The sequence below is a fragment of the Microcebus murinus genome, chromosome 3, assembly GCF_040939455.1.
Source record: "Microcebus murinus isolate Inina chromosome 3, M.murinus_Inina_mat1.0, whole genome shotgun sequence".
NCBI lineage: Eukaryota > Metazoa > Chordata > Mammalia > Primates > Cheirogaleidae > Microcebus > Microcebus murinus.
The window spans coordinates 58565372-58589210 of NC_134106.1; the positions used below are offsets into that span (position 1 = coordinate 58565372).

Sequence of the window (23839 nt, forward strand, 5' to 3'; positions counted from 1 at the left end):
CAGTTTCTCTCCTTCTCAAGAAATAGCAATGTGGATGGTATTTCCTGCCCCAACCGGAAAGCTCTTGCCTGTCCTTTGTCAGAGGAAGCACACTAGCACTGCTACAGCCGTGCTATCCAGGAACTGCACATGCACCGATCAGGGTGGACACAGCTTCCCACCTTCATTTCAAGTCCACTGTGCAATGGAGACCAGTCATAGGAATGAGCCCTGGACTAAAACCACCACCGATGAGGATTAAAGTTGTTCATTCACCACAGCTGTTAAGAGCAAAGGCTCTGGACTCAGACCAACCTGGGTTCAAGTCCAGGCTCCAGATCTTTCTACCCAAATCATACGAGGCAAGGCAATTGTCTTTTTAGGGGTTCAGTTTCCTCACCCATAAAATGGGAATGATCTGACACACCTCACAGGTTCATGGTGAGGATTAAAGGATATGGTGTGTGTGAAGCCTGCACAGTGTCTATAGATGGGAAGTGCTCAAATATGAAAAATTATGATTTACGACTTTCAAAAATAGTTTTACAATAATCAGGACAAGAGGAAAAATATCCTTTGAAGACACTGTGCTTTAAAGAGAATGGATTGTCTAATTTTTAGGAGCCAGCAATGCTCATTAATCAATGCCCCATGGATGAATATGAAAAGATAGTGTTGGCATTTAAAACAATAGCCGTGGCAATTACCACACCCCAGGACGGACAGATGGTGACAGGGCTGGGGACTCCCAAGCATTTCTCTGAGAGTTGGTCCAAGAGGATTAATCCTGAAGGGCTCATGTCTGATTCTCCCCTGCTGGACCCAGAGTAACTCAGAGTTGGAACTCCGAAGCAGCCAAGGTCAAGGTGCCAAGGGTAAGATGCCAGTTTCCATCTGTGAGCAAGTGTTTCTGGGTTTGAGGAAGGGTCAGGGGACACCTGACCGCTGGACAGGACTGAGGTGGGTACAGCGCATTGCTCCGTGTGTCATGCAAAGCTAGAAAGCCATAGCATTTCCTGTGCTGTTTTGATCCTCTTTGTACAACCCAAGGCCAACAGGGGATTAAAATTTCCCCAAATTTCTGCTCTGAGCGTGAGACAACTTTTTCCTCTGCTAAATTTGGTTTTTGTTTTGAAGCGCCTGAGAAGCTCGATTCAAATGCGTCAAGTTCCTGGCTTCTTATCTTGATTAAACCATCCGGGCCCCAGGCTTCCTAGGCTTGCTCTATGTCCTCTTACAGCCCCTCCACCCATCATTCAAGAGGTTCCATGAAGAAAGCTCAGGGTCAGCGTTTGGGGAAGTACAAGCTAAGCCATCAGCCCTTGGGAACAAAGATTAATTTCTGTTGGAGGGGGTGGGTTAATTTGTCTGGTTACTTTGAGCAACAGGGCAAGGACCTGAAATGGAAAAGAGAAGAGATTTCTAAATGTGGAGATAGCTCCATCCATGGGAGACTGGATTCCCGGGAAGAAATGGACCTTACTCAGGGGAGGCCTCGACCTGTCTGATTCAGCCTGAGCCTGGGAGAGCTCACAGCCCATTTCTGGCCTTCTCGCCCCGGGCTCAGATAGGTGGGCAGCATCCTAAGCAGGCGGCCCACGACTAGGCAGTGTTGTGTGGTGCAGGGAGCACTGGACTGGAGGTCAGGAGGCCTGAATTCCAGCGCAGGCTCTGCCGCTAACTAGCCGTGTGACCTTGGGCAAGTCACCAGATGTCTCTGGGGCAATTGTAAAGTGAGGGGTTGGTTGGGCTATCTCTTAAGTCCCCCCTCTGAGTGATCCAGGGTCCTAGTCTATCCCTCCTTGGCCCTGTGCTTCCAGGGACAGAGACGGGAGAAGGAAGGGACAGGGAGGAGAGAGAGGAGGCAAAAGGGAGCCCAAGGGGGTCACGCATCAGGACTCCACTTTTTCCTTCTTTTTGCTCTTTTTCAGGAAGGAGGGGGTTCGGAATTTCTTTTTCTTCTTTGAGGGAGACTTGGAGGGTGAGCCCTCTGGGGACATGGGGCCGCTGGTGACCGACTCGGTTTTGTCCTTAGAGGCATCGGCGTCGGTGTCGGCGTTGGTGGTCATCTGGCTCAAGCCTTTGCTGAGGATTTCCTCCGCCGTCTGCTCCTCCTCCCTCCCGTTGACCACCACCCCCTCCGGCTGGGTCGTTTCGGGCTCTGTGGCGGCTTTGCTCGGTTCTGTCTTCTTAGCACCTTCTAGAAAAAGATCAAAAGACGTGACCAGTAAGATTTCATCCAGGTGAGCGCTTCCACCCGAGGCTAACAGAACCATTTCTAGGCAAGTCTGTAAAGCAAGGCCAGTCCTGGGAACATGCCCTGGGCAGGGCGGGGTCTCTGGGATCTTGTCTACAAATTTAAAACAGATATGGATGTCTGAACAGCTCAGAGCTTTGCTAGGCAGGAGGGAGGGAACAGACACGGGAGGAGAGAGGCTGTTGGGAGGGGGAGCGTGTCGCTATGCCTCCGTGGAGACACCTAAGGGTCGCTTGCAACTGGTTCAGCTTCACCAATAAAAATACGGAAATTCCATGTTTTCATACCCATTTCATTTTCTACACCAGTGAGGAGCTTTGGGAAAGTTGGAGATTATCTTCCCAGCAGGCAGAGGCAAATGGAATTCCCTGAGTAACAGGGACTGTGTTTCCAAGACACAAGTATCAGCCCAGAGGGGAAGACCCCTGGTCAGCCCATTCTAGCAGCCGCCAGGGCCCCCAAGTCTTCGTTCCTTTGCGAGAGCCTGTTGGGACTGCCAGCATGTTCAAGGCCAGCGCTGCTCGGACCCCGGAAACTAAGCCCTCCTGCCACCCTTTCTTCCCTCTCCGCTCTCCCCACACCCTGCTTCCACACAAGCTTTGAAATGCCTGGCTGGGAGGGAGGGAACCCGTTTAGAAGTAGAAAGCAACGTAAAGATCATCAGGCTCACTCCTCCCATTTTGCAGCTAGGAAGACTGAGCTCAACGGGAAGACCTCAGTGCACTGACTCGCAGGCCAGTGTCCTTTCCACCACACGAACTGAAAGAAGTGTGAGTGTGCGGGGGCTTGTGTGTGAATGAGGGGGCTGTGTGAGTGTGCATGTGTGTGCAAGTGTATGTGTGAGTGCGTACGAGTATGTATGTGTGGTGCTAGTGAACATGAGTGTGAGGACTATGAGAGTGGGCACACATGACCGAGCGTGTGTGTGTGTGCGCACAGTGTGCAGATGAGTGTGGCAGGTGCGTGTATTGCCACATCACCTGAAGGAAGCCCAGCACTCTCCCTTATATGGGAATGTGGGTGATGGGAGAGGCATAACCAGTGTTCAAAAAAAAGCGGGTGAAGAACTAAGTTTTAGGAAAAACCTAGGGGTCTTCATAGGCAAAGTACAGGGAAACCTATGGTTCCACAGAGGATTGCAGGGGGAGTTACCTGGGGACAGTTAGAATGGACAAACTTAATTATCTGGGCAAGGTCTCCCTATAATGAGGTCTTTACAACTTCCCCCACTGGCTGAGCAAGTCAGAGTTCTCCCCTGACCACCCTGAGCACCAGCTCCCCCTGAGGACCAAAGGCCTTGGCCACTGGCTCCCACTCTTGCCACTGCCCCGTCCCTGTCCTGTCACTATCCAGCTACCAAGTTTTCCAACATCTTCGACTCCTACAGCCATTACTCCAGTCCCCTTGCCTACCACATCCTACTAGAGCTGTCACCTGGCAGCACTCTTGAATGTTATAAACCAGGCTGGACACAACCGTCTATGTCCACTGTCCTCTTCCCACTCCACCAGCTATTTGCCCCATGAGCCTTCTAGTCCCCGCACACACACACATACACACACACACACCAGCATCCAGCCTGTCTCCCTCTGTCTGGAAGGCCCTTCTGTCTCCTCTCTGTGTACCCAACCTTTACCCCACAAAATAAATCTCCTCAAATGTTACCTCTTCCTTAAAGTTTTTTCTTGGTTCTCATTCCCACTGCCAGGTAGTATTTATCAGTCCTTTCTTTCTGCCTTCACTATGTAAACTTCCAACACAGCAACTGCAAAACTAGCACTTGTTTTTTATGCCTATCCCCTCCCCTCTCTAAACTGAAATAAATTAGATTGTGTCTAATTATTTGCATAACTAGCTCATAGAAAGTACTCAGAAGATGTTCATGGAATTCATAAAGGCATGAGCAAATGAATGAACACGTGAATGGACTGATTCTAACCAGGCCAATGCCATCACCTTATCTTCTTTCTCGTCTATCCCAGCCTGAGCCTTCTATGCTGAACTGGATCCATCCATGTAAACAATCACCAGCCCAGGGAGCTGGCCTCTGTCCCCTCTGCCTGTTGCCTGGTCCTCTCTCTCACCTTCCTGGGCTCTTGTGCTCCCAGGGTCCTGCTACTTCCACCCAGACCTCACCACAAGCCCTTCCGTGGGATGACATATACTCAAGCTTGCCCCTCAATGTTCTCCCTCTAAGATGATCCACAAACACAGCTGTAGAGAAGAGGGGCTCCCGCCTTCTGTCCAGGTGACATTTCCTGCCTGGTGGTGATGAGTATCCTCAATCTAATGGCATCCTTCTCCCATGCCCCTCATCCATGTCCCTTTGCCCACTCCTGCCTTGCTGTCAACCTCATTTATAGCCACAGCTCCTGGTGTGTGTCTTGGTTTAGGAGAGTGACACTCAAAGTTGTTCTCACCATGTAGAAAATGAGGGTCACACTCAGTGCATCCACCATGACCTCAGAGAGCTCCCACATCATGAACAGTCTAGGGGGTCATGACAAGTGGAAAGTGGGGTTTGGAGGAGCCAGGTTCCAAATTGAGGTCCCCACTCCTTCAACTACAGGGACAGAGACTGCTGGAGGGTTCTACTGGCCAAGAGAATGGGCAATGGGGAAGGCTCCAAAAGTGAACATGTACTGGGGCCCTGAACAGTATCAAGGACTAGCTCTGGGATCCCAGCCCCCTCCTCTGTTAATAGTTAGGTTGAGGTTGGGCTGAGAGGGGCCCCAGGAACTAGGGGCAGATGGAAGCTTGCCTCCCAGCATCCTCTAGGAACTATTGGCTTTGTCTTCTGAGAAGGGCACATTGTGTTCTGGGAATAAGGGATAGTGTGGCAGTGAGTTGAGTGGGACAGAGGCTGGAAAATGAGGTGCTCTGTCCAAGCATGGTGATCAGTAAGCTGGGAGGGAGAGGAGGCATCTGGAGAGCAGGTGATTGGGAGCAGGACTGTACTAGGGAGGAGGGTCCACAGCTAGAACCCTGTGGGTTGGGAAACAGCTTAAAGGCTTCCAGAGGCAGGAGGAGCAAGCAGAGCTTCCCAGGGAGGTGCAGAGCTTGTGTGGACACTCTGCTTCTCCAACTTGATTTCTCACTATTCTACAGCCTCAAACCACTGCTTGTCTCTTGGCCACCAATGTCCCTGTGGATAGTTAATTTTATGTGTCAACTTGACTGGGTTAATGGATGCCCAGATAGCTGGTAAAATATTTCTGTGTGTTCATGAGGGATTTGGGAAGCAATTAGCATGTGAATCAGTAGACTGAGTAAAGAAGATCCACCCTCACCAAAGTGGTAGGGCGCCATCCAATTCATCGAGGGTCTGTTCAAATAGAACAAAAAGGTGGAGGAAGGGTGAATTTTTTCTCTCTTCTTGAGATGGAATATCCATCTTTTCCTGCTCTCACATACTGGAGCTCCTAGTTCTGAGGCACTTAGACTTGGACTGAATTATACCACTGATGTCCCTGTTCTCCAGCCTTCAGACAATATATCATGGAACTTCTCAGCCTCCATAATCATGCGAGGCAATTCCCCTAATAAATCTCTTCTCTCTCAATATATCCTTTTGGTTCTCTGGAAGAATCCTAACACAGAAATTACCCCTTCTAGAAACACCTACTTCCCCAGCTTCCTGACCACCACCCCTGGACAGCCCATTCCACTACTGTCTGCCAGTCCAAGTATGTATCTCCCTGGGGTCTGGTCTGAGCCACACTTTATTTTTGCAGCCTCCTCTAACATTGGACAATGACCTTGCCCTCCTCTAAAGCTACTGCTCATATGTTCATTTTATACTTACAATGTGTCATTTATCTTTTTTCTTTTAAGAGTCCATTCATCACCCAAGTAGACTGTTCAGAAAGAAACTCTGCCCTTTACTTCTCTGACAACCACCACCCATTTCAAGGAGAACATGCTCAAGCCATGTTTACTCTGCTGAATTTTGCCAACTAAGGCCAGATGAAGGTTCAATGGAGGAAGCCTTGCTTCAGCTCAGCGGCTGGGCTCTTCTATGTCAGTGCAGTGGGGTGAGGACATGGGGAAGGAACATGGACCTTGCCTTACTGAAGGAGCAAGGCTGCCTTTCCTCCCCTGGCCTGATGAACCTGACCCACTAACATCTCAGGGTCAAACTCAGGACCTCTAGCCACAGCCCCACAGTTTAGAGAGGCCTTTTCTTTGCAGCAAGGGAGACACCAATGGGGGAACCGCACACAAGATTTGCCAACTCACTTCTGAACACAAAGTCAACTAGATTGATCATGACCTATATACCAGATGCATGGAGAACCAGTCACTGCCATGTACTGCTTTCACTTCCATGTTGAAAAGGCAGCTCTACACCATTGCACAGAGAAGCCATAGAAAGATTCATTAAAGACTTCGAAAGAATCTGTGATCTATGCTGATACAAGGGCTGGGTGCTTGTGTAGCAACAGTCAAAAATGTCCACAGGGTGCTCAGGAACAGAGCAGCAGACCAGCAGGCAGAACTGCTGGTCTCATGGCTGATCATATGCTGGCCATGCAGAGAGGTCTGTGACAGTTTCTTTCTGGGTGTAAAGTCTCAAACATCAGTGTCTGAAAAAAATCACCTAGGAAGTTTGTGAAAATGTATCTTCCTAGTCACATCCACACAATAGACTTTGAAATAGAGGGTGGGGCAACAGATATATATTTTTAACAAATCCCCATGTAATTCTGATACAAAAGGCCCATTGGCCACACATTGGGAAACACGAGTTTAGAATGATATATCTCCGCCCACCTTTACCTCCCCCAAGGATGAGATAGCACCAATGATAGGAAAAAAAGTAGAGCTTCTCGTAAATAGATGCAGCAGACACTCTGTAACTCCCATCCACTTACCATGGTTGGGACATAAATGTTCCCCTGAGCACCCAAATATACTTGTCATACGTGGTATAGCCAGTATGCAAACATGGCCCCAATGAGCCATGCCCCCAGGCATTCATGTGCTTGTGTAGTCTCCACTCATACTGAATCTGGGCTGGCCCCATAGCTCGCCATAACCAAAAGAATGCAAAGGAAGTGATACAGAGCCAGCATCAAGCCAAAGACTTAAGAAGGCACAGAAACTTCTGTTTTTACAGTTTTGGGAGCCCTAGACAACCAGGTATAAAGTCCAACTACCATGATGGAAATAGCTGGAGGGGTCCTGAGACCACATTGAGAGAGAGAGAGAGAGAGAGACACCCAGCCATCCCAGTATCTCAGCTGACCCCAGTCTTCTAGCTGCCCCTGCCAAGGCACCAGACATGTGAGTGCACTATCTTGGAAGTTCCAGCTTAGTCAAGCTCCCAGCTGACTGCAGCCCCCATTGACATCACACAGAGCAGAAGAACCATCCAGCTAAGCCCAGTCAATTCTAGTCAATCCACAGGAGAACTAATTTCCATAAAACTAAGTTCTTATTATATATCATGATTTAATAATTATCTATTGCTGCATAACAAACCACCCTAAAACTTAGTGGCTTAAAATGTCAAGTGGTATATATAGCTCTTACAATTTGGAGAACGTGGTACATAATAAGAACTAATTAATGTAAGCACATTACTTTTATATTCAGTAGTTCATTTTATCCTGACAATAACGCTGTGAGTTAAGAAGGGCAAGGATTTGTGTTACTCTTCTATTTTGCAGTGTTTTTAAGTAACTTATCTGAGATGGCTAGATTAGTTAGTGGCCAAGCAGACTGTCTGATATCAAACACAGGGCTATTTCTTTGCAGGTGTATCCCATTCCTCTGAGGGTCCCATGGCAGATGGAGTCAGCAGGGCCAGGGGGCAGTAGGAGGTAGTTAAAGAGAAGAAGCTGGCACAGATGGCCAGATGCAAAGGCTCTCTCTGATGGCCAGGGTAGGAGTCAGGGAGATGGATGAAGAGTGACATTGAGGTGATTCAGCACAAGAGGATTTGAGAGCATAGAGACAAATGGTTGGAAAAGCTGTCCCTGATCTGGTGGGTGAGCTAAATGTGAAAGTGCAAATGCTGCCTGGTCGGTCAGCCCCATCTGCCCTAAAGAGCTGGGCAAGCCATTAAGCAGCCTGGCCACAGAGTCACACCAGTCACCCCACACAACTACAACTCATGCTCACATCACACAGGGTCTGCTCCAGTACGGCCATGCTCCCCAGCTCTGTTTGTGCTATAGGAAGTATTTTCAGGAAGGGCTTAATTAACTTTTCTAACAACTCAACCATAATGTGCCCTTGTAGGGGGAGAATGAGGAATTCTGCTACAGTGGGTATGATATCGGACTTGGGTAAACAGCTATCTCATCCATCCCACACCCCTCTGCCCTCTGTCACTCCTGGGAGCTGATATGAAATCACCACCCCTTGTCCCACTCCTGCCATGAGCCTCCTCTCCAGCCCTGGGTTCCCTCCTGCAGTAGGAATACATGCCCTGATGGATGCTGAGGACCCTAGCAGGCCAGGCCCTTCGTGTATCCCTATAAGGTGGTTGGTCCCCAAGGACAACCAGGCTCTGGCCCATAGCACTAGAAGAGGTTGTGGGCCCCTTAGAGATGCCCGTGCATTAGGAACAGGATGGAGATGAACTCTTGAGGGCCATGAGCACTCTGCCCTCAGGGAGTGCCTGAGATTGGCCCCACTGCCCACTCACTTTGGGGGCGTGTTGCTTCTGGGCATGTGTTCCCGGTGTGTTTGTGTATGTGTGTGCCCTATGTGTGTTACATCCATGTCTCCCACAAAGAAGCCTAGTCCACATACAGCACATGTGGAATTGGTCATGAATTTTACAGCCAGGAAACCTCCTAAAGGCAGAGTTGTGAGTTGCAAAGGAAAAAATTGCAGAGAAATATATTTCCTTTGAAAGAATTATCCCTCCCCCATTGCAGGTGTCGGAGTGAGTTAGTAAGCAGCCTCTCTATACTTACTACAGAGACAAGTATTCAGAATCGGAGGAAACTCCTTTGATGAAGGCACAAATGGGAAGAGAAAGGAAGACGTTGTGGAGACAGGTTGACAACACCACGATGAGACACAATGAACACAAACAGTTGGGGAACATCCACTTGGGGCCCTGGCCTCAAGCAGATGGGTTTCCTTTGGAAATGCTGGGCTGGCACTCAAGGTAGCAGTTTGCTTACAAAGGGAGCTCTGAGGTTGGGGGAGTCTATGGAAACCCATATATGTGGCCATTCTACCCAGGAGGGAGAAGATTCCAACAAGCCACCAAGCTGCTGGCCTCTGGATGGCAGCACAGCCCTCTCTGGTGGGGATCTCTGGGGGACCCAGGGGAGGAGTGTTCCTGCCCTGCAGTGATTCCCGGAGCTCACTAAAGACACTTTCATGATTTAGGTGACTAGGGACTATAATGGTATTATTATCCATCATATATATACTATTAATCATAGCCATAATTAGATCTTACATTTAAGTCAGGCTTTTACTTTTTCAAAGTATACTTTCACCTACACTTCCCTTATACATATAAGAATTGTAAAAAGAGAAAACATTAGTAGTCCCATTTGACAGACAAGGAAACTGAGGCACAGACAGGTTATTTGATTTGCTAAAATTAGTAGTTATTAATTAGCAGTTTGGTTGGGCCTAAAACCCAGTTCTTTAAACTAGTACCTCTCCATGGAAGCTGTTCTTGACCTGAACTACACCTTAGATTTCCCTGCAGAGATCTTAAAACTCCAGGCTATACTCCTCAGCTCCCCCCCAAGCCCATTTAACTCAGAAATGCTGGGGGTGGGATCCTGGCAATGGGATTGTTAAAGCTCCCCAGGTCTTTCCAGTGTGCAGTTAAGGGTGAGAATGACATCATTAGTCTCACCTGAGAAATGCGGAGTCTCACGACCCATCCCAGACATAATGAGTCAGAACCTTTATTTTAACAAGATGCTCAGGTGGTCCCTATGCACATTGATGTCTGGGAACCTGGCTGGTACATCTGGAAAGGCCCATCAGCCCCTCCACGTCTGAGTTTGGGGTGAGGAGGCCTGGTCGGTCATTAACTCATTCATCATTGCTTACACTGGGCTTCAGTTGTAAGCTGTATTGTCACAGCTTGTGAATGAAACAAGCTGAAATTTGGTAACCCTATTTTAGATTTCTAGAAACAGCGAAGGAGAAAGCTTTTTGGATTGGGGGGCAGCACCTATTGAAGGCAGGGTCCCCACAGTGTGCACACCTGCCCTGCCATCCATGCAGGCACCTGGTGGCTGCACCTGCCCCCGCCCAGCCCGCTCAGCTCCACTCACCCTCTGAAGACTTGGAAGGAGACACCACAGGGCTCTTCGTCTCTGCCTCCTTGGCTGGGCCCTTTGCAGGAGAAGCGGGGGCAGACTTTACAGGTGAGCTAGGCTCCTCTGTGGCGGTTTCTTTCTCTCCTGAAAATACAGAGAGCCACCTTAGAATGGAGGTCAAATAGAGGAGAGACGGGCAGAGAGAGCATTTAAAAATTGCTTTTTTTCTACTTGATCATCATTTCGACGGGCTGATAAGGAACCTTCTGGCTGAAGTTAGCTGTTCCCTAGCCTTTTTTTTTATTTTTGCTACTTCCTTGGGGGACCAATGGGAGAAGTCAGAGTCACGTTGTTCCCTTCAATGCACATCTACCAGTGGAATATGTCACCCCCGATGTGGACAGCCAGACCACAGCCTGGCCCCCATCTCTGTCCCGTTCCTGAAGAGGACCAGCCTGGTGCTTTATGTTGTGAGCACAACAACGGGCGAGAGGTGGACACACAAAGAACCACTAGCTCCCCTTAAAAACACCCATGATTTGTTTGCATGTAGCTCATTTACTGTGTATCTAATTTACGTTTTCTGTCCAAACAATCCCTAGAAATAAGCATCATGTTTCTCTATCTACCTTGCCATTGGCTCATGGGAACTCCAGGCAAGCCAGCAAGGCTTTTTCTAGTGCTGGCTTAATGCCCAGGAAGAAGCCAGCCCTGGGGCAGGGAGCACGGTGGAAGAAGACCCTGCCCTGAGGGAATGACAGCCTAGACAGGTGGACCCAACCACAAGCTGAATTCTGTGTCTCAGACCCTAAGAGCTCTTGAAGCAAACAGAAGCGATAGCTCCCTTGTGTGTGCTGCAGAGGGTAACAGCAGGCCTTCCTAGCTGGAGGGGAGTTTGACACGGAAGCTGAAGTGTCAGTCACTTTGGATCAGGAACGCCAAGAAGGGGAATCATGCCAGGAAGGGACTATGGTGAGTATGAGTATTTGGGAGTCAACATGGAGACATGGGTTTGACTAAAGATTCTGAAATAACAAGTGAAAAAAAGAAAACATAAAGGTGTCAGCTGGTGGATAGTTTTGATTGCCAGACTTAATTATACCAGACCTGATGTAAAATAATAATGAAGACTATTAAAATTATTATAGCTCACATTTATCTGCTGCTTACTGACCTGAGCTATATTTACAGACACTGTGCTAAGCACTAAGGAGTCTTAGCTCCTTTACACCTGGGTGGCAGGTCTAGTGAGGTCCTGAAGGCACCATGTAACTGTTGGGCACACAGTGATGATGGGCATTATGATTAACAGAATTATGGTAATAAGAGTATCATTGTATTTGGCCATGGGGCAAGAAGGTCCTCCCTGGGTGGTCCTGAGCTCTCCCCTCCACCCGGGGGGATTTTTTTTTTTTTTTTTTTTTTTTTTTTTTTTGAGACAGAGTCTCACTTTGTTGTCCAGGCTAGAGTGAGTGCCGTGGCGTCAGCCTAGCTCACAGCAACCTCAAACTCCTGGGCTCAAGCGATCCTCCTGCCTCAGCCTCCCGAGTAGCTGGGACTACAGGCATGCACCACCATGCCCGGCTAATTTTTTTATATATATATCAGTTGGCCAATTAATTTCTTTCTATTTATAGTAGAGACGGGGTCTCGCTCTTGCTCAGGCTGGTTTTGAACTCCTGACCTTGGGCAATCCGCCCGCCTCGGCCTCCCAAGAGCTAGGATTACAGGCGTGAGCCACAGCGCCCGGCCCACCCGGGGGGATTTTGAAGCAATGGTGCCTCGGGGTTATTTACCATCAAGTTCTAGTTTCTTCCTCTCCACCTCCTTCTTGTACTCCTCCAGCTCCTGGTCAGTGAGTTGGCTGAAGGGGTTGGGCACCACCTCCTCTGAATCATCTTTGGTATCTGCGTCACCCTTGGACATCAGCTGGCTCTCTGTAGACTGAAAGTTAACCACAGAGTGTGTGTCGCTCTCTGAACGCCGAGGTTGGGGCGCAGGCCCCAGCTTCCTCTCAGACTCACGTGGCTGCCAGTGGTCTTGCTAGGGAGAGCGTGGCATGCAGCTCCTTGGAAACAGCTCAGGGCCTTGGGGCAAGGGTTGTTCACTGCTCCCCATTACTATCTCACCCCCAGACCCAGATTTTGCAACTGCTGGGATGAATACAGGGGGTCCACACTCTGCCCCTGAAATAAAATCAAAGGATGCTCCCAAGCAGAAGGATGACATACCTTTATTGCAATCCCTTCTATGGACACTTCCAAGCCATCACTATGCAAATACAGTTGGTGGCCCAGTTGCTCAGCCAGAGCCCAGCAAGCATAGCACTGGCTCACGCAAGCTTCATGCCAGCCAGTCCCCACCACTGCCCCGCCCCCCACAGCAGTGCAAGCCACAACACACAGCTTTAAGTCATATGCAAAACACAGCGGCTTCAGCGTTCTCCATCCAAACTGTGAGTCCTGTTTTGCACAGTCATAAATTACAAAGGGGCCAAGTTCCTGAGTCTTGGATCTTCAACCTGCCTGTACTGCAGGTCCCTGCAGGGACATTGGCAAAATCAACTGTGTTTCACCACCTTTGTGGAGCCCCTGGCTCTGGGGAGCTGACCAGCCGGACCTTGGGTAAGCTTCAGGAATCCTCTGACCCCTCTAGCCCAAGACAGGGACTAAAATTCCAACTCCACAGCCCCTTTTCCTAATTCAGCATCCTCATGCTGGCCGTGGGGGATGCTGTGCTCTGAAGCTGCGGAGGAGCAAAGGAGAGTGCAGCCCGCCAGTCCTCCCTTCCCTGGCCCTGCAGGGTCTTCCGATGACGGGCCACAGGCTCCTTCCAGAAGGGAGGCAGCAGCAGGCCCAGTGTAAGGAGTCTGGAGTCAGAGGAGCATCCGAGAACCCCAGAAGAGGGACTCTGAGAAGAGCACTTGGCATGATGGCAGAGTTGTTTTTCTTTTTTTAAACAATTGCGCTCATTGTATTGAATTCTCGCCTCCCCCACCCCAATCATGGGCTATTTCTATCCTGGACCCTGAGCACATTCGGCTTTCCTCATCCTGCTGAGTATGGATGCGGTGGAGGTGGGTGCAACGATACAACTTCCACACTTCTCCTGCCAACGAACGCACTGTGGGCTGCAGTCTGACCTGACATTTTTACAGCATCTCAATTTGCTCTGTAGGGAGGAACGTTTCCTGTATTTCCCCACTTCTTACTGCTAAGGCAAATGCCATGCCCACTGCTACCTTGCAGTGAGCAGCATTGCTTTCAAACACATGCCAGGACCCCAAACTTCACCCCTTTTGTGAAGCACTAGACAAAACACTGTTCTATCTCAAGCACGAACACAACGACTTTATACTTTCTAACTCTATGTGGGTTTGTGTGGGCAACTAACTGTCCCTTCCCATTCTGTAGGAGCCCTGTCCTATCTACACGCCCCCTCTCTGTGGGTAGCCGAGCATCCTCCCAGAGTTCTGGTTGGATGATGCTGTATCTCAGCGCAGAGGTCAGAAACACTCAGGGCTGGCAGACCTGGGGCACCTGAGAGCCACCGGCCCCCTGCCCGTGAGTCCCCACCATGCGGGGTGCTCGCAGGACAAAGCAGAGCTCCATGCTGAAAGGAATGGAAGCCAGCAGCACTCCCATGGGCAGGCGGGGCTGCTGCTCCCCTGCCCGGCGCCCAGAGGGGGCAATGAGACCTCGTCCTCCCGGGCCTCACGGCACCCCTGCAAGGTGGCCCTCCATTTTGCAGCGAGAGCACCAGCACCCGAGATCGCAGGGGCGGGTGGGCCTGAGGACTCAGGGGCCCTGCTGCCCAGCCCCAGGCACGGAAGCCCCAGAAGGCAAACATGTTTCCCCTCCAGTCAGGGGCGGCCTCTGCTGTACCGGGCTTCGGCTCTTCTCAGAGATGACGCTGGCCAGGAGCTGGGACTGAGGCCCCGCCGACTTCACATCCTGTCGGTTTTGTTCTCGAATCTGTGTGGAGAGGAGAGAGGGAGAGTGAGCTGGCTGTTCAGTGTGTGGAGTTTGGCGGGGAGCACACTGGTGTCCAGTGTGGCCTGTGGCAGGAAGGACACCCCCCAAGGATGTGGGACTCTGTCTCCTATTCTAACACAATCCGTCCACTCCAAGAGATGGTCTCCACATGTGCTCCAGAGTGATGAGTAGTTCATGGAAAGCACCAGATCTCTGTGAGCTCTGAGAAGGTGCTGTAGAGGCAAGAGTAAAAGGAGACACAGTAGATCCTCGAGGGAGGTTCCTAAATTGTTTTTGGTACTATAACTGATACATTTTTATATAGATTACTCTTCTTCAGAATAGAAAATTGTAGTGAGAAGAGCAAAAATTTTTTGAGGTTTTTTTTATTATCTCAAAATATTATGGGGATATAAATGTTTTTGGTTACATGTATCAATGTTGTTATGCTTAAGTTGGGCTGTAAGTATGCCCATCACCAGATAGTGTTCATTGAACCCATTAGGTAGGTTTCCACTCATCCTCTCCTCCCCCCTCTTGATTTCCACTGAGTTTTACTTCCCTCTGTGCACATGTGTGCTCACGGGTTAGTTCCAATTTAATAGCAAGTACACATGGTGTTTGTTTTTCCATTCTTTAGATACTTCACTTAGGATAATGGTCTCCAGTTCCATCCAAATTATTGCAAAAAGCCTTAATTCAAATGTTAATATTCCTAAGAAGCCCCTAAGGAATTTGTTTCAAATAGAGATTCCTGGGGCCCCTCCGCACCTATTAAATTTGAATGTCTGGTGCTGGGGTAAGGACCCAGGAATCTGAACTTTAAGCAAGTGCTGCAGGATAGTCTCAGGCCACACACTGAAACCCTGTCCTGTGAGCCATCTGACTTATTGAAGGTGGCCTGCTACTCTGCAGTTTTTAAAGTAACATTAGAAATATAAATGAGTGAACTGTCAGGCAAAGGTCAAGAAATAAATATAAAGGATCTTGAAGGCCAGGCGCAGTGGCTCATGCCTGTAATCCTAGCACTCTGGGAGGCTGAGGCAGAAGGATACCTCAAGATCAGGAGTTTGAGACCAGTCTGAGCAAGAGCAAGACCCAATGTCTCTAAAAATAAGAAATTATCTGGACAACTAAAAATATATATAGAAAAAATTAGCCGGGCATGGTGGCACATGAGTGTAGTCCCAACTACTTGGGAGGCTGAGGCAAAAGGATTGCTTGAGCCCAGGAGTTTGAGGTTGCTGTGAGCTAGGCTGATGTCACGGCACTCTAGCCCTGGCAACAGAGCCGGACTCTGTCTCAAAAAAAAAAAAAAAAAAAAAAGGATATTGAAATCTTCAAAATAAAGCAAAAGAAAAATGGCATAAAATTCATAAAAACTCAATTTGTGAGCAGGTCTTTCAGACATATAACGTGGAAAGTAAGTGCCCTCCATGAGAAGGACTTACCTAGGACTACCTAAGTAGTGCGCTTAGCACAGTGCCTGGCACATGGTCAGTCCATGGTAGTTTCTTGGTCCTCTGGGGCATCTGGGATGTTGGTGCACCACACACACCCTGAGGACTCAGCTCTGCAGGACTTGAGATCCCTCCCCATGGGAGCAGAGAGTGAGCTAAGCAGCCCTCAACTTACCTTGTTCCTCATCTCCAGCACTTCTTGGGGGTCAGTATAGAGAGGCACGAATTGGTTTGGGTTTTCGATCCGTATGGGCATGCCGCTGCTGGACTTTTCCACTTCGTCAGCCTTCATCCACTGCACAAACACAGGGCCAGGTGGTGAGGTGAAGGAGCAGGCCCAGGCGTCCTCCCCAGGAATGCCTCTGCCCCACGAGACCTGGGCCCACCAGCCTGCACGGAAGGTCAGCAAGCCTATACATAGATGATCTCTCTTCTTGGGACTCCTCAATGCCTGTCTCTGGCAGCAGACAACCCAGCTGCCAAAGAAGGCATTCAGGCCAAGGGTTGGCCATAAAGAACACTGGAGAGCCCGCGGCAGAGCCTTGCAAACCAGCTTTGACAGACAGGCAATGTCTGGGGCTTCAGTATTAGGTAACCCAATTTGAGTTTGGAGGACTTCATATTTTTTATGAAGAGCTATTCTTTTGGCTATTGACTACCTTTATGTTAATGAAAATTCAAATTGAGAGTCTGTGGGTGCAGGAGAAAGAGAAAAGGTAACTTAATAGAAGTGACTGTCCCACCCCCTCCTGGGTTTGCATCTGGATCTGCAGTCCAGCTGTTGGATGCTCAGCCCTTGAGTTTCCCAGCAGTCCCCTCTGGATGTGGAGCAAGAAGCAGGACCCCAACTGCTCCTGAATTGTGTGCTGCTGGAGTGACCTGGTCCAGCTGTCCTCTGGAGAAAGCTGCTCCTCAGCCCAAAAACTCAGCACAGAGGTGCCAGAAAGAGTTGGTCAGGGGCTTAGTGGCCTGAGCAGCCTCCCAGATGCTCAGCAGAAAGCTCTAAGAGGAAATGGTACCAACCCAGGCACAGCAGAAATTGTTCTGATCTCCTTTTAAAGCTGCTTAACTCCACAAATGCAGCCCAGCCCTCTCTGCAGACAGGCCTGCGCTGGCTCCCCCTTACCGTGGTCTTGGGCCGGGGGCTGCCCATGCTCCTCTGGACCTCGTCAGCCACATTGACCCGCAGGTAGGTGTTGGGCGTGTTGAGCCAGCGGGTCTTCTCCTTCTGCTGCTTCTGGGCATGCTGTCGCAGCGCGGGGACCGGGGCCCCATCCTCCTCAAACACAAAGGCCGTGACTGTGGCCGGAATCTCCACCTCACTTTTGTGTTTGGTTTTCTCTTGAACAAAGGGGTGGCGGTAGGTGTAGCCTGTTCTGTAGCCCTAAAAAGGGCAAAAATAGAACCAGTTAGGATGGGGGGGAAAGGTCTGTACACGTGTGCACATGCGCAATGCTCCCTTCCCTTAAAGGACTCAGTTTAAACCCAAATCTCCATAAGACAACCTGGCCTTGCCACTCTTCTGGTATATTTCAGAATTGTCCCCTCCTCCTGGTCTCCCAACCCTCTCTTCCTCCACCACAACAAGCCCTCTGATCAGGGCTGAGAAAATCCCTAGAACTTTTCGGACCAGAGAGAGTTCTTTTCCCAAACACAGGCGCAGGTGTCCTCTCCAGTGGTCCTCGGCCTCAATGGGCACTGGAATCACCCAGGACTTTTATAAAATACCGATGCCTGGGCCCTGCTTCAGAGCTGTCAGTTTAACTGGACAACAGCGTGGCCTGGACTACAGGATTTCTAAAAGCTTCCCAGCTGATTCTAACAGTCACTCCTCCCTTCCCCGGCCCTGAGGCTTAACTATTTCCTTCTTGGAACCCCAAAATCTGACTCAACATGCCGTCCCCCTAAGCCATGCCATGTCCCTCAAAGCCAGCACTGAATGCCGCTCAGTGAGAACACACACCCAAGACTGTCAGCAACTATCAGAGCAATACTCTGCTCTCCCTGTCTTTTTCTTCTTTTATTTTTAAATTAAAATGGCATTAATGTATTTTTCTGATTATAAAGGAAATACAGGCTCATGCATAAAAACTAAACAATATAAAAAATTAGGAAAAAAGTGAATTTTATGCAAAAATCTCACCCCCAGAGACAACCACTAAAAATCTTTTCCATCATGTCTCTATGCATACATATGTGTGAGTGTATGCTTGATCACTAGCAAAATGGGATATTTCCAGTTACATAGAATGGCCATTTGAATCTCTTCCTTTGTAAATTATTTATGTTCTCAGGCCATTTTTCTAGTTTCTCTTTTTCACATTGATTTATAATATACCTTTTTACATTAAAAATATTAATCTTTTGACTATTGTAGATGTTGCAAATATTTTCCCCCATAATTTGTCTTTTAGTTTTGTTTATGGGGAGGGCTTGGTTTATAGAAATATAAGTTTTGAATTTTAATGTTATCATATATGTCAATATTTGTCATCATAATTTTAGACTTTTCTGACATGTTTGACAAGGTCTTTCCCAACACAGGAACATAAAAAATATGAATATGTTTTTAATATCTCTATGAGTTCACTTTTACATTTAAATTTTTGATAAATCAGGAATATTTTTGTTGACAGGAATGAGGTAGCAATATGCCTTCGTTTTCTTTCCCTAATGACTAGTCTTTCTTTTCCTCACTGATTTATATAATAAAGTGCCTGCTCATCCTGTGTTAAATTCTCATATATTTTGAGATTCTCATATATTTTGATTTTCTAAGCTGTTGCATTGGTTTGCTTGCCCATTCTGCTAGTATTTTAGTCACCACGTAGTCACTAAAGCTTTATCACACTTTATCAGGAGGTGGAACTAGTATCTCTAATTACTTTTCTCTTTATAGCATTTTCCTAGCCATTCTGAATTTCATGTGGAAGGACATTTTAAGTCCTTGGTGCCTTCCCCCATTTTTGAAAGAATTACATTTAGTTTATTAAGTAATTTTGAAGAAGTGACCTTTTTACCCTATTGAAGCTTTTAAACCAAGAATAAATTACAGCTCTACACTGATTTCAGGTTTTCTTTCTTATCTATTGATAAAGTTTTATGGTTTTATTTAAATGAGTTCTGCTTAATGTTTTAAGATTTTGCTGCATTTGCAAATAGGATTATTTTCTACTATTATGATATCTTCAAAGCAGTTAATGTTAAGATACAAAAATGGCTGATTTTGTATGTATTTTCATAATTGACCACCTTAAAATATCCTCATTTCTAATATTTTTTCAGTTGATTTTTTGGAACTTTACAGGCATAGACCATATTATCTGTAAAGAAAAGTAATCTTGTTTCCTTTACAATTTTTATACCTTTTATTCTTATGCCTCACTCCCTTGGACTGAGTTCCAATATTATTCCAGAACAATATTAAATAATAGTGCTAAGAGCAAGAATCATTGTTTTGTTTCAAAGTTTAATGGAAATACTTCTAGTGTTTCACCACAATACTGGCTCTTGTTTTGAGAAAAATCATTTTAATCATGTTAAACAAGTATCCTCTTATCCTAGTTAACAGCTTTTATTTTTATAAATTGATGTTAAATTTTTATCAAATATTTTTGATACTAAAATGATCAAAAGGTTTTTAGCCTTTGACTTTTCAATATCATGAATTATATTTAAAAGATTTATAATATTAAACCATCCTTGAATTCTAGGAATGAGCCCTCACTTGGTTATTGTGTATTATTATTCTGATATTATACTCAATACTATTTGCTAGTTTTTATGCAGCATTTTTTTTATCAACATTCAAATTAAAATTGGTATGAATGTGTTATAATTGTTATGGTTTAGTATTCTTCTTTCACTCTTCTCTGAAAGTTTACATAGCATAAGAATTGTCTGTTTCTTAAAGGTCCAAAAGAATTCCTGTATGAAATCATCCAGTCATCTATACTTTACATACAGATTACTCAGCACACAAATGTTAATGGGAGTTGTATTTTTATTGTGGTTTATACTTTTCATCATTATAAAGTAAAAAGGTGGAGATCATTTGCAGGAACTTAAGGTAGGGAGAAAAGTATTAATTATTACAATGACTTTGACATGATAAAGACAATCCAAGACAGTAGCAATGAGGATGGGGAAAATGAATCAGACAGAAATGTTATAAAGACAAATTTCATCTTTAGCTTTTCTGAGCATCTAAGTTATAGTCTCTTGCTATAATTAGCTCCTCGTTGCATATGCTTTCCTCTTGTTCTTAAATTGTCGCCTGTTTATATCCCATATTATTAACTAAATCGTTAACCCCACAAGAAGGAAGATTATCTTAAAACTTTCTGTATCCTTTAAAGAACCAGCCCACTCCTACACGCATGCCAGTTTAATTCCTGACATGATTGAGTCATTCATTCATTCGTTACAATAGATTATTGTTATAAAGCAGCTGCTTAGGAATAAGGAAATTAGTATTACATGCTTTCTGCATTAAAGTCATAAGAGTGGGGGAAAGGCAGAACTAACTACATGAGAGGTGTCAGCTAAGCCCCAGTGTAAGAGAAGAGCTGTGTTCTGATTTTTACTGGGTTACTGCTTCTCATAGAGAACACTCTGCAGATATGATGACAGCCACAGCATGTAGTGGGGGTAGCAACTGCCATTTTTTAAAAACTCAACTACTATCAGAATGATCACAAATCCTAAATCAAATTGCCAATCGACAAGGCTTTAACACTTTAACTGTGATGATGCTGGCAGTTTGTCATGCCCATCCCATGCCTTGTACTGCCTGCCTCCAGAGGGCAATGGCAGGGGACTCACCAGGTTGTCCAGCATCCTCATGAGGGCCTCAAACTCGTGCTCCCCCAGCCGGCTCTTCTGCATGGGCCCGAAGGTGCTCCCGGCCCACTGCACGGAGCCCACCTCGTGGGGCCGGTGCTTCTCCTGCTCCAGGAGGATGAGGTTCTCCACTCCCCCAGCACTGGACAGAGCTGAAACCTGCAGCAAAGAACAGAGAGCTCTCAGCGCATGTGCACAGGGGGACCCTGCACTTACCTACACTCCGGTACGTAATGGGATGGGGGTGGGGGTGGTCCCAGAGAACTTAGACATCAGAAATGTCTGGGAAACTGAGGAAAAGCCACCCAAAGCTGTTGGGCATGCACCCATTTCCAAGGAAAGAGGTATTAGTAGTGTGTTTCCTGATGTTGGTTCTCAGAGGCTATAGAGAAGAAGGAAATAGCAAGTGTTAAACCGTAGGAATAAAACAATAGAGAGGACTGGAACATTACCTGGGACACAGACCAACTCAGAATTGTGATTATTTCTGGGGAAGGAGACAGGATGAGACTGGGAAGGGCTCCAAAGGGGACTTCGATTCTTGTTTGTAACATTTTATTTCTTCAAGAGAAAAAAGGTTGGCCGGGCATGGCGGCTCACGCCTGTAATCCTAGCATTCTGGGAGGCCGAGATGGGAAGACCATTTGAGCTCAGGAGTTTAAGACCAGCCTGAGCAAGAGTGAGACTCTGTCTCTACTAAAAAAAAAAAGAAAGAAAGAAAGAAAGAAAGAAAGAAAGAAAGAAAGAAAGAAAGAAAGAAAGAAAGAAAGAAAGAAAGAAAGAAAGAAAGAAAGAAAGAAAGAAATAAATTAGCTGGACAACTAAAAAAAAAAATATATATATATATATATATATATATATATATATATATATATATATATATAATTAGCTGGGCACAGTGGCACATGCCTGTAGTCCCAGCTACTTAGGAGGCGGAGGCAGGAGGATTGCTTGAGCCCAGGAGTTCAAGGTTGCTGTGAGCTAGGCTGACACCACGGCACTCTAGCCCAGGCAACAGAGTGAGACTCTGCCTCAAAAAAAAGGAAAAAAAAGTTGAAGTAAAAAGACTGTGAATACTTGTTCTATCTGAGTGGTGGGTATGGATGTATATTACGTTACTCTTTGCACTTTTCTGTATGTTTGAAATATCTCCTATTTTTTTTTAAATCACTTGAAAGAAACACTCTGGCTTCTAAGCCAATGAAAACTGGGTGTAACCTGACGGGATGGATTAACAGGTCTGGAGGAAGAATGCATCCTTCATGACAGGGTTAGTTAGTCAAGCAAACGCAGAAAAGGAGACAGATCAAATGTTGACAGTGCACGGCAGGGGGCCAGATGTGCAGGGATTAGATGGCTTCTACCTACAGACTTAGAGCATTTGTCCCCTTGTCAGGGCTCCATGGGGAGGAGATGATGCAGATGGCTGCAGGGTTTGAGTATTAGGAAGTGTGTGTATACAATAGGTGATTTTAGAATGATTCTAGAAAACATTCATTAATCTAAGAAATTCCCTTTTCTATTGCATGCTTATCCCTCAGTATGTTCTATTTACCCCATGTATCCAGCCCTCTGGTGCAATTGGTGAGGGTGTGGCTTCTTGGACAAGCCTGGCTACAGAGCGAGGAGGCGGCTTTGGAGTAGCCCAGGTAGTGGGCCAGGTGTGTGGACTGCGCATCGTTACATTAGTATTCTGAGTAAGATTTCATATCCCGCGCAATCCCGCTTATTATGGGGGAATTGCTCCGATTATATAAACTTTTAGTGTTTCAGTGTTTTTGTGACAGTTATTTTTTATTGAAAACGAAAAGATCTAATTTAGCCTGCTGAAAAATATAGGTCTATAAGCCAAGGAGGGTGGGGACAGACCCTGGAGTGTGTTGAATTCACCAGTGTCCACAAACACCCCCGTGTGCTTCTCAGGGGTCAGCCAGGCAGCCTTCCCCGTGACCCCCATCGCCCTGTGAAGAGGAGGAAGCAAGGACATTTCTCATGCCCTTCTCATCCCAGGCACGTGCCCAGTTGCAGGCAGCACATGGTGGTGTTGAAGGGCACAGACCTGGGTGCCAGGCTACTGGGTTTGAATCCCAGCTCTGCCGCTTACTGTGCCATCTCTGTGCCTCAGTTTCCTGAAAATAGCAGTATCTGCTTCATGAAGATCATTAAGGTAACAGTTGTAAAGCACTTAGAATAGCATCTGGAACACAGGGAGTGCCTTATAAATGGTTTTGATAAATGGATTCTGAGAAGCAACATCCCCCAGGACCGGTCATTAATGGAGGAGGCGAGAGCAAGAGAACTGCCCACAACCTTGCGAGGGCTGCCTCCTCCCACCTCCCTCTTCCTCCCTGGTTTCCATGGTGACAGGCAGCAGATGGAGAAGAACTGCCTGAGCTCCTTCCCATCTGCCTGTCAGCAGAGCAGGGACCTGCCTCTCTCCGCTGGGGATGACCCAGTTTCCCGGAACCCCAAATTGATGGGGAGCAAAGAGAACCATCCCCAGGAGAACCGAACAGGCTCTCTGCCTTGAGCCACCAACATGACTACAGTCACGTTTGCTTGCTTGCCAAGGTCACCAAGAGAGAACACTAGGCCCATGGTGGAAACAGAGCTTCAGCGCTGGCTGCTCCACTCAAAATGATCTGACCAGGGCTGCAATCCAAACAGCACCTCAGATTGCGGGTACCTGCGCTCTTCACGTCCTGATCCACCCACCTCTGGTCTAATCTTTCCTGTTTTGCTTCCACATCTTCTAGCTCCATTCCTCCCTCTAGAAGCCTCTCTGTTCCACTAGCTGAAGAAAGCATGTCACTGGAGCTTTTCTGGGGTTATCTGTCTGGATTGCCTGAGGTGTATAACAGGGTCTCACCAAACCAGTCTTGAGAAGAAAGCGACAGCAGCTGGGGGCTGTCAGGGACGGTGGCCAGCAGCTCTGCCCTGTGACTGCAGATGGCCATTCTACCTTTGGTTAAATCGCCCAGTGACCATTCTGGACGTGTGGATCCTGGGAGAAATGCACTTCCCTTTGTGGGGGGACACATGGGCATCTCTCGCCATCCATTTGTAGGGCTGGGCTGT

At 47.3% G+C, this 23839-nt stretch overlaps 1 protein-coding gene across 5 annotated transcripts in view; it reads right to left on the minus strand.

Moving 5' to 3' along the window:
* Positions 1-1299: 1299 nt before the first annotated feature.
* The window catches only part of ADD2 (adducin 2), a 103012-nt gene continuing 80472 nt past the window's right edge, over positions 1300-23839 (minus strand). For all 5 annotated transcript variants that reach the window (XM_012750133.3, XM_076000865.1, XM_076000866.1 and 2 more), the window contains 7 exons: positions 20744-20920; positions 17046-17303; positions 16095-16214; positions 14370-14459; positions 12282-12429; positions 10501-10629; positions 1300-2179 (listed from right to left, as the gene is read on the minus strand). In XM_012750133.3, the coding sequence (XP_012605587.1) occupies positions 1872-2179; positions 10501-10629; positions 12282-12429; positions 14370-14459; positions 16095-16214; positions 17046-17303; positions 20744-20920 (1230 nt within the window). In that variant the 3' untranslated portion in view covers positions 1300-1871. The remainder of the gene's footprint in view (positions 2180-10500; positions 10630-12281; positions 12430-14369; positions 14460-16094; positions 16215-17045; positions 17304-20743; positions 20921-23839) is intronic.